The 17,114-nt window shown below is 39.3% G+C and overlaps 1 protein-coding gene across 1 annotated transcript; it reads left to right on the top strand.

Annotated features, from left to right (window-relative positions):
• Positions 1-2,179: 2,179 nt before the first annotated feature.
• LOC309805314 (uncharacterized protein) lies at positions 2,180-12,371 on the top strand (the record flags this gene model as incomplete). The annotated part of the gene is given in 4 exon segments (XM_082623242.1): positions 2,180-2,317; positions 2,321-2,501; positions 2,504-3,110; positions 11,408-12,371. Coding segments are annotated over 4 exon segments (1,890 nt in total).
• Positions 12,372-17,114: the final 4,743 nt, after the last annotated feature.

Genomic DNA, 17,114 nt, shown 5'->3' with positions numbered 1-17,114 from the left:
AAGACCATATACAAAGATATTTTTATGACCTCAGAGGAGTTGAGCACCTGAGAGACTAAGACAATCCACAAGGTAAAGACTGAGGAATTTAAGCACTTTAAAAATAAGCCACTAGGGCTTCCCTGGTGGCGCAGTGGTTGAGAGTCCGCCTGCCGATGCAGGGGACGCGGGTTCGTGCCCTGGTCTGGGAAGATCCCACATGCCGCAGAGCAGCTGGGCCCTTGAGCCATGGCCGCTGAGCCTGCGCGTCCGGAGCCTGTGCTCCGCGGCGGGAAAGGCCACAGCAGTGAGAGGCCCACATACCGCAAAAAAAAAAAAGCAGGGCAAATAAACTTCCAATGAAATATCTCCACATGTGACCTTATTCACTCCATCAATATCAATGTGCTTTGATTACTCAGTACAGAAATAAACAACTTTTAATATATACCAGCACTCTCAAAAATCAATCCTTCTCACCCTCTCCCCTGTAGCCACCAGTCTACTTTCTGCCCTTATGAAGTTGCCTATTCTACATACCTTATAACTGAAATCATACAATATTTGTCCTTTTTTGTCTGGCTTATTTCACAGAGCATAATGTTTTTAGGGTTTATACATGTTGTAATGTGTCAGAATTTCATTCCTTCTTATATGGCTGAAATGAATGAATGAATAAATAAATAAACAAATAACTTCATAACCTACAATTATAACCAGGCTTCCTGATATCATTGATTGCATAGATATGCCATTGGTTGTATCTAAAAAAAGAATACTAGGGTCCAGTTAGAGAAGAATGGTGTGTCCACATTTGCATTGTATATGAAATACATGTGAACAGAAAGAGGTGGAGCAGTGAATGATGAACACCTGGCTTCACAGCATCAGGGAATCAACCACCCTGAATTTTCCCATTATATCTTCTTGGCCTTTAAGGATTTGCACTGCACTGGCATCAGAATGATGATGAAATTGTTTGGCTAATGAGGAGCTTTGGATATTGGTCCTCCAGAGGTACAGAGACTACAAATTGTGAAAACCGCACTCAACAGCACTTCCACGGTAAATAAACAGCACACCTGTACCTCCTCCTGGAGATAAGCCCTCTTGCCCAGGAGCCTGGAGCTTCACTCAGTCCCTCTCCTCTTATAGAACTGTAGTCTCCATCACTGAACATCTAGCAGAGATGCATCACTGCATCTCTAGGAAAGATTCCATCATTGCACAGTGAAGTCATCCAGGTAGCAAAATGTCCCTTTGTTAATGTTTGGAAATCAGGGCAGGTGTTTTACTACAAGTTTATCCAGGGGAAACTGTGGAAAGGACATGCATAAAATGATTAGAACCAAGGCATTCATTTGCCTCATGCCTGTCTCCTATCTTGACATGTTCCCTCGTACCTTTCCTGAAATCCCCAAAGAGCTCCCATTCTGTCAGTCTCCTACTCTCTCTCCACAATGTCAAAGACTATTTTCTTTCTCAGCAGGAATATGCTCATTTACAAACATGGGGATTGTTTTCAACTTTGCGGGCATTTAAATTCCTTTTTGTAGTGGTTTCGGGGAGGAGGCCTGGGCAGTTTTACTGCATCTTCCAGTTCTCTGTTTTTTTTTGTTTGTTTGTTTGTTTTTGTGGTACTCAGACCTCTCACTGTTGTGACCTCTCCCGTTGCGGAGCACAGGCTCCAGACGCGCAGGCTCAGCGGCCATGGCTCATGGGCCTAGCCACTCCGCGGCATGTGGGATCTTCCCGGACCGGGGCACGAACCCATGTCCCCTGCATCAGCAGGTGGACTCTCAACCACTGCACCACCAGGGAAGCCCCAGTTCTCTGTTTTTAACAGCTCTGTGTTATCTCTGTTGCCAGGCTGTGAGGTCTCTGAGAAAGGAGGTGGCAATCCAGTTAGACTCATCAGCCTGCCTACCTGTTTCTCCTAATAAAGTTACCAAATGTTATAAATAATCAGAACAGCATAGTGTAATTTTTAAAATGACCATTCCTAGATCCTTTCGAGAATTAACAAATGTTGACACACTGCTTTATTAACTTCAGGTCTTTTTTCCAAATAACAAAATAACAAGCATATGGAAAGCATCCCTCCATTCCATTACTTCCCTTCCCAAATGGTGTTTGCCTCTGGTGATACTCCTGCTGTTGGACTAGGGGCCACATCTTTTCCATCAGATTTATCAACAATATGGAACCCAGAAACCAAAGAGATGTTTCAGAATTTCTTCTCGTGAGACTGACAGAGGATCCAAAACTGAAGACCACTTTCTTCAGACTGTTCCTGTCCGTGTACCTGATCACTGTCCTGGGAAACTTTCTCATCATCTAGGTTGTCATCTCTGACTCCCAACTCCACACTCCCATGTGCTTCTTTCTCTCCAATCTGTCCTTGACTGACATCTGTTTCAGCACCACCACAATCCCAAAGATCCTGGAGACCATCCAAGCACAGAATCAGAGCATCACTTACACAGGCTGCCTTACACAGATCTTCTTTGTCCTGGTGTTTGCTAGTTTGAAAATTGTCTTCTTGTAGTAATGGCCTATGATCGCTATGTGGCCATTTGTCATCCACTGAGGTACACGCTCATCATGAACTCCCACCTCTGTGGTCGGCTAATACTACTCCCCCTGTTCATTCTTATTGTGGATGCCCTGCTTCACAGTCTGATGCTGTTGCAGCTGACCTTCTGCACAGATCTGGAAATCCCCCTCTTCTGTGAATTTGTTCAGGTCATCAAGCTTGCATGTTCTGATACCCTTATCAATAATATCCTGATATATTTGGCAACTAGCATATTTGGTGGTATTCCTGTGTGTGGAGTCATTTTCTCTTATACTCAAATAGCGTCCTCTGTTTTGAGAATGCCACCAGTGGGTAGAAAGTATAAAGCTTTTTCCACCTGTGGGTCTCACCTCTCAGTTGTGTCCTTATTCTTTGGGACAGGTTTTGGAGTGTACATTAGTTCTGCTCTTACTAACTCTTCCAGAAATACTGCAGTGCTTTCAATGATGTACATTGTTGTCCCTCAAATGATGACCCCCTTCATCTATAGCCTGAGGAACAGGAACATGAAAGGAGCCTTGAGGAAACTCATCATTAGGACTCCTTCTCTTCTGTGATTGTGTCTTCTGTTTTGTACTGGCATTACTAGAATGAATCAAAGTGACAAAAATGCTGAGTGAAAATCTGAAAATCAGAAAATCTGGCTCGTACCACCAACTTATTCTAAAATGACTAGATAATATAATGGGTACGTGAATTTTAACTTGAGGTTGAAACCTAACTTGCTGTTTTTACTGCTCAGTGATGTTTCAAAATAAGTTCCATTCCCTAATCTTGGTTTCCTTAGTGCATCCCTTAAGAAGTTGATAGAGGCAAGTGTTATACTGTTAATGTTGGAACATCAGAAGAAAAGTGAAAATTGTTGGATATGTCAGGGAGAGGATCAAAATAAGTCTGTGGCCATAAGAGCCTTGATTCTGCCTGATCTCATGGTTGGGGCCATGTGAATTGCACCCCAGGGTCTACTGTGAGATATGGGGAGAGCTGTTCTTGCAAATTCCAATTTGGTAATTCCTGACACCCATCATGGATAAACTGTATCTTTGCATGGCAACATCAGCATCCACTACACTCAGTTTTATGATCCCTGAATTTGCTATATGTTTTTATCTCAGTGGTTTGAGATGACTGCAAGACATTTCATCTTGATCAGTGATGAAGCTTTCATTTTTACTAAGATAAAGTAACCCTGATGATGATATGCCAAAACAATGTTATCTTCCATTACAAAGACTTCAGAAGTGGGAAATGTAGAACAAAATTCATTTACTCCTCCATGTGGTATCTTTATCCTGGGTGCTGGTTCCCCTCATGGACCCAGATGGCAGCAACAGATGGAGTCATCCGAAATATATACACTTCACTCTCTTCACCATGAATAGGATCATATGCCCCATCTGAATCTCATCCTCGGTGTGGAGAAAATGTTTATTATGAGAGCCTAAGACTAACTATATGCACTGCAATTCTTGCTGGGAAGTCCACCCCCATAAACATTACAAACACCTCAGACAGTGTCTGACATCTAGTAAGTATTCAATAAAATTAACTAGTATCACTGTGTTCCATACCTTGCCTATAATCATAACTTGTGATTACAAGTCTCACATTTTTTTTACCACTTGCTTCAGTAATTAAATTAGTTTTCTTTTGTGTTGTATTTATCAGCTTCTTTTTCTGATCTGTGTAATACAATAAAATATGCAGTCAGGGCAAAGATACATAATCTTCTCCTGGTCTCTTATTTGCTTTGAAACTTTCTTATTGGCTTATTCTTACAAATAAGAATTTTTACTTTTGTCCTGAGTCATCTTATATTGCTATGATTCTTATTCATCTCTGGGGAAGTCCACAAAGAGAAACACCACTGAATAAAATTAATTGTATCATTGATGTCTTAGAAGATTGTCTGCACTTCTAGGGCTCTCATGAGAGACTTTTTAAAGTGTCTTTATAAGGAAAGTTATTCTTTGGAGGACTACGTTACTGTGAGAAAGAGATATTTAATGTAAGACAAAAAAAGGAAATTTAGCAATATTAGGTAAATCACATTTCTCATATTCACAAAAATGTAAAGTCATCAGTCAGAATGATCTCTGTGGGTATCAAGGTGACATTCCCAAAGGAGAATCAAAGGAGTTGCTGGAGAGCCTTCTGGTTGTCATTGGAGCTTAGTAGTGGTTGCTTTATTTTCAGCACCACAACTAGGAAACAGCTCCCACCTGGGAATTCTGGTACCATCTAGTGGAGAGCTTCCTCCGTTGATGTTTACAGATTTTAATCGCATGAGGCCTTTGCACATAGGACAGGTTTCCAAACCTCACCCAAGAACTACTGACTTTGAATCTCTATGGAGACATGTGATAAATGAACATTTTTAATAAGTACTATGGGAGATTCTGATGACCTATGAAGTCAAGATGCATGACTTCAATATTAAAAGAATATGGGAGAATTTATTTATAATTAGAAATATGGAAGGGTCTTTCCTCAATTTTACTTGTTAAAGTATCATATACAAAGTAGTGCTTAAACTCTATGTGTAGTTCTGCAAGAGTAACCTAATAAAAACACATATATTTATACAGGGGTTAAAAATAGAGCAATGCCATCACCGTAGAACCCATCTCACAGGTCTCCCACTCATATCACTCTGTCCCTTCGAGTGGCAAACGTTCTCCTGAATTGTGTACTTATCATTTCTTTGAAGTTCTTCTTTTAGTTTTACTTCTATGAAATTTCCAGTATTTGATCATATTTGCCCTGTGAAACAGGAAATATGATTAAATGCCATTGACTTATCACTCATGTATATATTCCTGTTCGATTTTTACATTTGCCTCTTTCCTAGCCTGTTAGAGGATTAATCTTAAAGTATGAATTTTGTTTCCTGGCTGTTCTTTTCTTTACTGTACTTTCGAGGTTCAATCACGTTGTTGGTTGTAGCAGAAACGAACTCATTTCCAATACTCTGGACTTTTATGTTACACGTGGTACCTTTTCAAAATATGTGTTCTTTGTAACACTGATGGAAATTTTGTTCCTTTGTAATTAGTTTTCTGGTGTCATGAATAAATCTTTTTGAATAGTCTCTTATATGTGTCTGGTGTAAATGAGAGCGTTCTGTAATTGGGATGGAAATATTGGGTATAAGAGAGTACTGATTCTTCTTTGGGTAGTTCCAAAAAGCTTTCCTTTGAAAAAATTTATACATACATTGGAAAGTACTGGAGATCCATATCACCACCAACACATTTCCAAGAATACTGACAGTCTAATGGGTGTAAAAATGATTTCATTAATTGACGTGTGTCTCATTATTAAATGGTTGATAGTATTTTTAGATATTTATTTTCCTCTGTTAAATTTCAGTTTGTGGTATTTCTACTGAGTTGCTTACATTTTTCTTTAGTTCTTTTTTATTTTAATTTTTATTTTATATTGGAGTATAGTTGATTTACAATGTTGTGTTAATTTCAGGTGCACAGCAAGGTGATTCAGTTATACATATACATTGATATAACCATTCTTTTTCAGATTCTTTTCCCATGTAGGTTACTACAGAATAATTTTTTAACATCTTTATTGGAGTATAATTGCTTTACAGTGTTAGTCTCTGCTGTACCACAAGGTGAATCAGCTATACGTATACATATATCCCCATATCACCTCCCTCTTGCGTCTCCCTCCCACCCTCTCTATCCCACCCCTCTAGGTGGTCACGAAGCACCGAGCCGATCTCTCTGTGCTATGTGGCTGCTTCCCACTGGCTATCTATTTCACATTTGGTAGTGTATATATGTCCATGCCACTCTCTCACTTCGTCCCATATTACCCTTCCCCCTCACTGTGTCCTCAAGTGCATTCTCTACGTCTGCGTCTTTATTCCTGTCCTGCCCCTAGGTTCTTCAGAACCATTTTATTTTTTTAGATTCCATATATATGTTTTAGCATACGGCATTTTTTTTTTTTTTTTTTTTTTTTTTTTTGCGGTACGCGGGTCTCTCACTGTTGTGGTCTCTCCCGTTGCGGAGCACAGGATCCGGATGCGCAGGCTCAGCGGCCATGTCTTACGGGCCTAGCCGCTCCGCGGCATGTGGGATCTTCCCAGACCGGGCACGAATCCGTGTCCCCTGCATCGGCAGGCGGACTCTCAACCACTGCGCCACCAGGGAAGCCCTAGCATACGGCATTTTTTTTCTCTTTCTGACTTACTTCACTCTGTATGACAGTTTCCAGGTTCACCCACCTCACTACAAATAACTCAATTTCGTTTCCTTTTATGGCTCAGTAATATTCCATTGTATATATGTGCCACATCTTTATCCATTCATCTGTTGATGGACACTTAGGTTGCTTCCATGTCCTGGCTATTGTAAATAGTGCTGCAGTGAACACTGTGGTACATGACTCTTTTTGAATTATGGTTTTCTCAGGGTATATGCCCAGTAGTAGGATTGCTGGGTCATATGGTATCTATTTTTAGTTTTTTAAGGAACCTCCATACTGTTCTCCATAGTGGCTGTACCAATTCACATTCCCACCAGCAGTGCAAGAGTGTTCCCTTTTCTCCACACCCTCTCCAGCATTTATTGTTTGTAGACTTTTTGTTGATGGAATTCTGACCTGTGTGAGGTGATACCTCATTGTAGTTTTGATTTGCATTTTTCTAATGATTAGTGAGGTTGAGCATCCTTTCATGTGTTTGTTGGCAATCTGTATATCTTCTATGGAGAAATGTCTGTTTAGTTCTTCTGCCCATTTTTTGGATTGGGTTGTTTGTTTTTTTGAATTGAGCTGCATGAGCTGATGTATACTTTGTAGATTAATCCTTTGTCAGTTGCTTCATTTGCCAATATTTTCTCCCATTCTGAGGGTTGCCTTTTCATCTTGTTAATGGTTTGCTTTGCTGTGCAAAAGCTTTTAAGTTTCATTAGGTCCCATTTGTTTATTTTTGTTTTTATTTCCCTTTTTCTAGGAGGTGGGTGAAAAAGGATCTTGCTGTGATTTAGGTCATAGAGGGTTCAGCCTATGTTTTCCTCTAAGAGCTTTATAGTGTCTGGCCTTACGTTTAGGTCTTTAATCCATTTTGAGTTTATTTTTGTGTATGGTGTTAGGGAGTGTTCTAATTTCATTCTTTTACATATAGCTGTCCAGTTTTCCCAGAACCACTTATTGAAGAGGCTGTCTTTTCTCCATTGTATATTCTTACCTCCTTTATCAAAGATAAGGTGGCCATATGTGCATGGGTTTATCTCTGGGCTTTCTATCCTGTTCCATTGATCTATATTTCAGTTTTTGTGCCAGGGCCATACTGTCTTGATTACTGTAGTTTGTAGTATAGTCTGAAGTCTGGGAGCCTGATTCCTCCAGCTCCATTTTTCTTTCTCAAGATCGCTTTGGCTATTCGGGGTCCTTTGTGTTTCCATACAAATTGTGAATTTTTTTGTTCTAATTCTGCGAAAAATACCATTGGTAGTTTGATAGGGATTGCACTGAATCTGTAGATTGCTTTGGGTAGTAGAGTCATTTTCACAATGTTGATTATTCGAATCCAAGGACATGGTATACCTCTCCATCTGTTTGTATCATGTTTAATTTCTTTCATCAGTGTCTTATAGTTTTCTGCGCACAGGTGTTTTGTCTCCTTAGGTAGGTTTATTCCTAGGTATTTTATTCTTTTTGTTGCAGTGGTAAATGGGAGTGTTTTCTTAATTTCTCTTTCAGATTTTTCATCATTAGTGTATAGGAATGCAAGAGATTTCTGTGCATTAATTTTTGCTTACTTACTTTATTTATTTATTTTTGCAGTACGTGGGCTTCTCACTGCTGTGGCCTCTCCCATTGTGGAGCACAGGCTCTGGACGCACAGGCCCAGCGGCCATGGCTCACAGGCCCAGCCGCTCCGCGGCATGTGTGATCTTCCCCGACTGGGGTACGAACCCGTGTCCCCTGCATCAGCAGGTGGACTCTCAACCACTGTGCCACCAGGGAAGCCCTCAAGGTATTTTTAAGTTTCCACTTTGATTTCTTCTTTGACTCATTAATTGTTCACAGGTGTGTTGCTTAATTTCCACATATTTATGGAAATATGTGGAAACCTCTTGTTATTGGTTTCTAGTTTCATAGCATTGTGGCTGGAAAAGATACTTGGTATGGTCTCAATCTTTTTAAATTTGCTAAGACTCTTCTGTGACCTGTCATGTGATCTATCCTGGAGAAAGTTCCATGTGCACTTGAGAAGACTGTGTATTCTGCTGCTGTTTGATGAACGTTCTATATATGTCTGTTAGGTCCTTTTGATCTAACATATAGGTGAAACCCAATTTTTTTTATTGAATTTCTGTCTGGATGATTTATTCACTGTTGAAAGTGAGATATTGAACTTCCCTACTATTATTGTATTGTCTATTTCTCCCTTCAGTCTGTTAGAATTTGCTTAATATATTTAGATGTTCTGATGTTCGGTTTACATATATTTCTGATTTTTATATCTTGGTAGTGGGGCCCACTAATGCTGGACAGTCTGGTGGTATTCAGGTGCTTTATTGGAGGGGCTGGCTACACGTAAATACAGTGGTGCTGGCCAGTGACAGAAGACATGGCCTGATCTGTGCCCACAAACAGCCATGGAGCTCTGTCTGTTGGTAAGCTCTCCCATTGCTCACCATCTCCCCCTGGGCATGCACACAACAGTGGAGGTCAGTGACAGGTGTCAGGCCAGTGACTTATAAGTTCACATCTGGAGAAGTTAGCCTCAAGTGAGCACATGGTGCTGGGGGGCAGCAAGGGGTGTCTTGCACTCAAGTAGTTCAGAGGCCTGAGCTGGCTGCTATGGTGGCTTATGGTCTCAGGATGTAGGGGAAGGAGTGATGAGGGACTCAGGCGGCTGGCATTAACAAATGCTAATACTTGTGGGGTGAAAGCCTGTGAAATATGCAGGGAGCCCACGGCAGCTGTGCTGGCCATTAGTTTCTTCTGTGAAAAAAATCTGCTGTTTTTTTCTACACAGCAGGTCACTGTGATCTGCAGTCGGTTCTGCTACATGGCTGCTATTAGTATCCCCTGCTTTTCTTTCTCATTCCTAGTTGTCTCTATATGTCTTGGCTTTGCCAGACTGAGTTGGTGTGAAATGGAAGTGTATAGTGCCCCCAAATGCTGGAGAAGCTGGTTACTCACCCCACTCTTCCTTTCCTGGTGAAAGGAACTCTTTCTAGCTGGGAAATTCCCTCTTGGTAGTGGACAATGCCAGCTTAAGGGATAGGATGATGCAGACAAAATGAAGCTGTCTTTCTTCTCTTCTTGTATGATTATTTTCAGGTTTGTATTCCACTATGTTGGTAGAAAAAAATAGTAAGTTTTATGTTTATGTTAATGCTTCAGTTCATAGTGCCCTAAAGTGAAGAAAACTATATATTGAAGCTATTTTGATAAAATTATAAATGATGGTTTTGAAAACCTAAAAAGGGAATAAGGTATCTATATGAATTGATCAGAGACAGGATTGTCACAGAGAATATATTACAATCAATTGTATAAAATAAACAATTGTATAAAATAAAGTGAAGATTAAGATTCAGGAAACATTTAATGACTCTTGGAGAGATAAACCCTGGAATGTTTGCTTTTTATAATAGCTTAGCTATATTTTAATATATGTTATTTATATAATATATAGCATATATTGTATAATTAGTTATAATATATAAAACATAGAGTATTATAATATATTATATTATAGGATTATATGTATAGTACAGGATAGTATAATATACTGTAGCATTATAATATTATATCCTTGGTCTTTAAGGATTTGCTGAGCCCTGGGATCACAGTGACAATAAAATTGCTTGGCTAATGAGGATCTTTGGAAATTGAACCTCTAGGGGTATAGAGAGTGTGATCTGCCTATGACCATCTTATTCAACAGTCCTTTCCCTGAAAAGAAGTAGCACACCTGAGCCTCCTTCCATAGATGCTCCCTCTTGCCCAGGAGCCTGGTGGCTCACTCAATTCCTCTGCCCTTCCTGAGTATGGATTTGGATAGAACATTCAGCAGAGATATCAAGCACCATTCCACTGTGATGCCAGCCAGGTAACCTAATGTCCATTAGTGAATGTTTGGAAAAGAGGACAGTTGTCTCACTATAGGTTCATTCAGGGGAGGCTGTGAGGAGAGTACATACATCAGATGATTAGAACTAAGCTACCCCTGGGCCTCCTGCCTAGCTGTCTGTCATCTTCTTCTCATGTTTCCTTGTACTTTGCACCAATACTCAAACATGTCTCATTTACTAATATCATACTCACTCTCTACTATAACAAAGACCATTTCCTCCTGAGTTGAAATCTGCTTCTCTTAAAAAAGGATGACTGTTATACAATTAACTGATATTCACTTGCAACCCTGTGGCTGGCGGGGGTGGGCAGGAAGTTTGGTACATTTCACCTTATCTTCCCATTCCTGGTCCTTGTTATACTTATGTATTATATCAGTTGCCTGGCTCTGAGGTCTCTGGGGATCCAGACAGTATATTCAGCTGCCTCCCTAGTCTGTTTCTCTTTATAAAATTATCAAATGTTTTAAATAATCTAAATAGTATAGATAGTGTAATATAAAAAATGACTACCCCTTAACCCTTGTGGGAATTAACAATTGATGACTTTCTGCTGTATCAGCTTCAGTTTTTTAAAAAAAGTAACAGAATAATATGTATACAGAAGACACATTTCTTATGCCTCTCTGTTAGTGTCCATCCATCCCAAGATAGTGTATGCCTCTGGTGATTCTCCTCCTGCTGGTGTAGAAAACCACCATTGATTGTGTTGTCAGTCCATCTTTCCCACCAGGTTTGTCAACATGGGACCCAGAAACAAAACAGGAGTTTCAGAATTCCTTCTTATGGAAGTGACAGAGGATCCAGAACTGCAGCCCCTCCTCTTCATTCTGTTCCTGTCCATATACCTCGTTACCATCCTGGGAAACCTGCTCATCATCCTGGCTGTCGTCTCTGACCCCCACCTCCACACCCCCATGTATTTCTTTCTCTACAACCTGTCCTTGACTGACATCGGTTTCAGCACCACCACAATCCCAAAGATGCTGGTGAACATCCAAGCACAGAATCAGAGCATCACTTATACAGGCTGCCTTATACAGATCTACTTTGTCCTGGTGTTTGCTAGTTTGGAAAGTTTTCTCCTTGCAGTAATGGCCTATGACCGCTATGTGGCCATTTGTCATCCACTGAGGTACACGGTTATCATGAACTCCCGTCTCTGTCTCTTTTTGATTCTTCTTTCCCCATTTATTAGCATTGTGGATGCCCTGCTCCACAGTCTGATGGTGTTGCAGCTGACCTTCTGCACAAACCTGGAAATCCCCCTCTTTTTCTGTGAAGTTGTTCAGGTTATCAAGCTTGCATGTTCTGATACCCTCATCAACAATATCTTGATATATTTGGCAGCTGGCATATTTGGTGGTATTCCTGTGTGTGGAATAATTTTCTCTTATACTCAAACAGTGTCCTCTGTTTTGAGAATGCCATCAGCGGGTGGAAAGTATAAAGCTTTTTCCACCTGTGGGTCTCACTTCTCAGTTGTGTCCTTATTCTATGGGACAGGCTTGGGGGTATATATTAGTTCTGCTCTTACTAATTCTTCCAGAAAGACTGCAGTGGCTTCGGTGATTTACACTGTTGTCCCTCAAATGATGAACCCCTTCATCTATAGTCTGAGGAACAGGGACGTGAAAGGTGCCTTGAGAAAACTCATCAGTAAGATACCACTGGCTTTTCAGGAGTATGTTATTTAATTTCCACGTATTTGTGTATTTTCTAGTTGTTATTCTCTTATTGATTTCTAGATTGATACCATTGTAGTCAGAAAAAACACTGTATGATTTCAATATCTTAAAATTTATTGACACTTGCTTTGTGGTCTAACGTGAACTATCTAGAGAGTTCTGTGTGCTCTGGAGAAGAATGTTTCTTCTGCTTTTGTTAGGTGTAGTGTTTATATATGTCTCTTAGATTTTGTTAGTTTACACTGTTTTTTAGGTCCTCTGTGTCTTTTTTGTCTATCCAGAGTTACTATCCATTGCTAAAAATTTGCATTAAAATCTGTAAGCATTATTGTAGAAATATGGATTTCTGTCAAGTTTGCTTCACGTATTTTGAGGTCCTGTTATTTGATGTATATATAATTGTTCTATAATCTTGATTATTGACCATTTTATCTCTATCTCTATTTATCTATCTACCTATTTTCTATCTATCCTTTTTTGTCTATTTTAACAGTTTTGAATTAAAGTCTATTTTTTTCTGATATTACTTTTTTTTTTTTTTGCGGTACGCGGGCCTCTCACTGTTGTGGCCTCTCCCATTGTGGAGCACAGGCTCCGGATGTGCAGGCTCAGCGGCCATGGCTCACGGGCCTAGCCGCTTCGCGGCATGTGGGATCCTCCCGGACCAGGGCACGAACCCATGAACCCTGCATCAGCAGGTGGACTCTCAACCACTGCGCCACCAGGGAAGTCCCCTGATATTACTTTTGACTGGACAATTTATTTCACTTATTTAAAGTATCTACTGACAAGGAGATACATAATTCTCCCACTTAAAATTTATTTTCTGTAAGTCTAACATTTTTTGTCCTTCATTTTGTCCACTACTACTTTATTTTCTGTCTAGTTGATTTCTCATGGTGAACATTTTGGATTTTGTTCTCATTGCCTTTTTGGAATATATCCAGATAATTTTTATGTGGTTACTATAGACATTGCACTTAATATGCTAAATTTATAACAATGTAGTTTGAATTCATACCATTTTTACCTCAATAGCATGCAAAACCCCTGTTCTTACATGGCTCTGTCCTTTCTCCTTTATGTTGGTGTCACAAATTAAATGTTTGTACATTATTGCCAATAACATCGATTTAAATTTTTTTACATTTTCTTTCTAAATCCAGTAGGAATAATTTCCTACTTTTCCTAAAGTAAGAAGTGTTGTAAACCAAAAATACATTAAAATTTTTTTCCCTTTCACTTGACTTTACCAAAAATCTTTATTTTTTTCATATAACATTGAACTAACTAGTGCCTTTTCATTTCAACCTGAAGCAATCCTTTGGATATTTTTATAAAGCAGGTATAGTGGTAATGTACTCTTTTGGCTTTGTTCATCTGGGAGTGTTTTATTTCTCACTCATTTTTGGAAGGAAAATTTTGTCAGATATAACATTATTGGTGGACAGTTTTTTCCTTCAACACTTTAAATATGTTATCCCACAATTCTCTGGCCTCCATGGTTCTGATGAGAAATTGGTTGTTAATCTTATTGAAGATCTCCTGTAAGTAATGAGTAATTTTCTCTTCACTTCTTATATGTAATGAGCTCCTTTCAAGATTCTCTCTTTCCTTTTGGCTTTGTCAGTTTGATGATAATGTTAATGTCTTAGCGTTAATATCTTTTATTATAGATATTCTTGGAGTTCTTTGAGCTTCATAGATTTGTAGTTTCAAGTCTTTCATCATATTTGGGATGTTTTTGACCATTATTTCTTCAAATATTTTTTCCATCCCCTTTTCTTTTTCTTTTCCTTTTGGACTCATATAGTGCTTTTTTTTTTTTTTTTTTTTTACTTGATGATATCCCATTGATCCCTTAAGGGTCTGCTCAATTTTCTTTTCTTTTTCTTTTTTTTGTTGATGTGTCCTTTAAGGGTTGCTTTTATTTTTTGTTTTTAAAGATAAACGTTCTGATTTATACAGTCTCTCTGGTAACTTAGAATATATATGCATATTTGAAGCATCAAAATTCTCATCTAGAGAAGAGTAAGAAAATAATAATTTTTTCAAGGAAATAATGTCTCTGTCTTCATATTTTTCTTTATTGAAGTATAGTTGATTTACAATGTTGTGTTAGTTTCTTCTGTACAGCAAAGTGACTCAGTTATACATATATATATGTTCTTTTTATATTCTTTTTCATTATAGTTTATCCCAGGACATCGAATATATCAATAGTTCCCTGGGCTATACAGTAAGGCCTTGTTGTCCATCCATTTCATATGTAATAGTTTGCATCTACTAACCCCAAACTCCCAGTCCATCCCTCCCCCACCCCACCCTTGGCAACCACAAGTCTGTTCTCTATGTCTGTGAGTCTGCTTCATAGATAGGTTCATTTGTGTCATACTTTAGATTCCACATGTAAGTGATATCATATGGTATTTGTCTTTCTCTTTCTGACTTACTTCACTTAGTATGATAATCTCTAGTTGCATTCATGTTGCTGCAAGTGGTATTATTTTATCCTTTTTTATGGCTGAGTAATATTCCATTGTATATATAATATGTACCACATCTTCTTTATCCATTTATCTGTCGATGGACATTTAGGTTGTTTCCATGTGTTGGCTATTGTGACTAGTACTGCTATGAACATAGGGGTGCATGCATCCTTTCAAACCATGTTTTTCTCAGGGTATATGCCCAGTAGTGGGATTGCTGGGTCCTATGGTAATTCTATTTTTAATTTTCTGAAGAACCTCCATACTGTTTTCCATAGTGGCTACACCAACTTACATTCCCGCCAACGGTGTAGGAGGGTTCCCTTTTCTGCACACCCTCTCCAGCATTAGTTATTTGTAGACTTTTTAATCATGGCGATTCTGACTGGTGTGAGGTGGTACCTCATTGTAGTTTTTTTTTTTTTTTTTTTTTTTCAGTACACGGGCCTCTCACTGCTGTGGCCTCTCCCATTGTGGAGCACAGGCTCCGGACGCGCAGGCTCAGTGGCCATGGCTCATGGGCCCAGCCGCTCCGCAGCATATGGGATCTTTCCGGACCTGGGCACTAACCCGTGTCCCCTGCATCTGCAGGTGGACTCTCAACCACTGCGCCACCAGGGAAGCCCTCATTGTAGTTTTGATTTGCATTCATCTAATAATTAGCAATGTTGTCTGTTCACTTTTCTTTATTCCTTTTTCTTTCCACTCTTCAGACTCAATATTATAATCTCCCCCAGAGTTTGCTTTTCTTTATAATTGTTGAAGGTGGTAGTAGTCTATGTGTTTAGTGACTTTCCCAAAATACATTTGCAAAGACTGTAATTCTTATTGTATGTGGTCATTGAAATCTATGTTCCTTACATTTGTCAAGCTTATGGTTTGACAGATTTCCTTGAGTGCCAGGAGTGATACAAACAAAGAAATAACACACCTCTTTCAGTCTTTATAGATTGGATCTGTGCTGCAGTACTCTTTTAACACTTATTCAGGTTTGCACTGAGTCTAGAGATCAATGAGAAAGTTTAGGATCTTCTCTGGACTTCTCAGAGTATAGGTATTGCTGTGGGCATGTAAATGGCTTTCTGAATTCTCCCATAACTTGGCTGCTTTTATTTATTTATTTATATAAATTTATTTATTTATTTTATTTTTGACTGTCTTGGGTCTTTGTTGCTGCGGGCGGGCTTTTCTCTAGTTGCAGCGAGCGGGGGCTACTCTTCATTGCGGTGCGTGGGCTTCTCATTGGGTGGCTTCTCTTGTTGTGGAGCACAGGCTCTAGGTGCGTGGGCTTCAGTAGTTGTGGCACTTGGGCTCAGTAGTTGTGGCTCGCAGGCTGTAGAGCGCAGGCTCAGTAGTTGTGGCACAAGGGCTTAGTTGCTCTGCTGCATGTGGAATCTTCCCAGAGCAGGGCTCAAACCCATGTCCCCTGCATTGGCAGGTGGATTCTTAACCACTGCACCATCAGGGATGCCCTTGGCTGCTTTTAAATGTCCTAATTTCCTTTAAAAAAATTCCCCTGTTTTGCTTGGGGTCTAAGCTAGTCTATTTTATGTGACTTTAATCTTTTACCAGATGCACATGTGAGCTTTGGTTTGTGGTGTTTCAAAACCATATCCACTGCTTTTCCAGCCTGAGTTCTGAGTTAACCAGAGATGAATGCCTTGTGTCCGTCCTTCAAGTAGCTCCCAGACAAGTTAGAACAGACATACAGAATTATTTGAGAAAATGTCAACTCTGCCTCCTCTGAATACATGAACCAGAGTCTCATTCTGAGACCCCAGGCAGTGACCATCTTAAGACTAAGACTACTGCCATACTGCAGGGTGGGGAAAGGACAACTAAAATGTCTCAGAACTTTCCTACCATTGTGAAGTTGCTATTTTCTTGATTCATCACTCACTTGGTTGCTATAAATTTTGACTGCTTTCAGGAGATCTGACAAAGTTAGTTCTGACAGTTTCTGTTATTTTTCAATGTTTCTTTGAGAGACAAGAGTTTTGAGTTGCCTAATCAGCCATTTTTTTCCATTTTGCTGGGGCTAATCTTCTATGCACAGTTTCTTTTGATAACAGGGAATATATTAGAATCTGCTTAATATAAAATGTCAAAACAGAATGTAATGAGCCATACATAGAATTAGTCCTTAGAATTTGTTTTTTAGAGTATATTTGATACACTATCACTTGCATTTTCTAGGTGATATATATCATTATATATACAGTATATATATATATATAATATGTATATATATATACATATAATA

The sequence above is a fragment of the Mesoplodon mirus genome (genome assembly GCF_964341445.2).
Source record: "Mesoplodon mirus genome assembly, chromosome: 5".
In the NCBI taxonomy this organism is placed as follows: domain Eukaryota; kingdom Metazoa; phylum Chordata; class Mammalia; order Artiodactyla; family Ziphiidae; genus Mesoplodon; species Mesoplodon mirus.
Note: the sequence above shows the minus strand (reverse complement) of the source record. Positions and strands in the feature narration are given on the sequence as shown.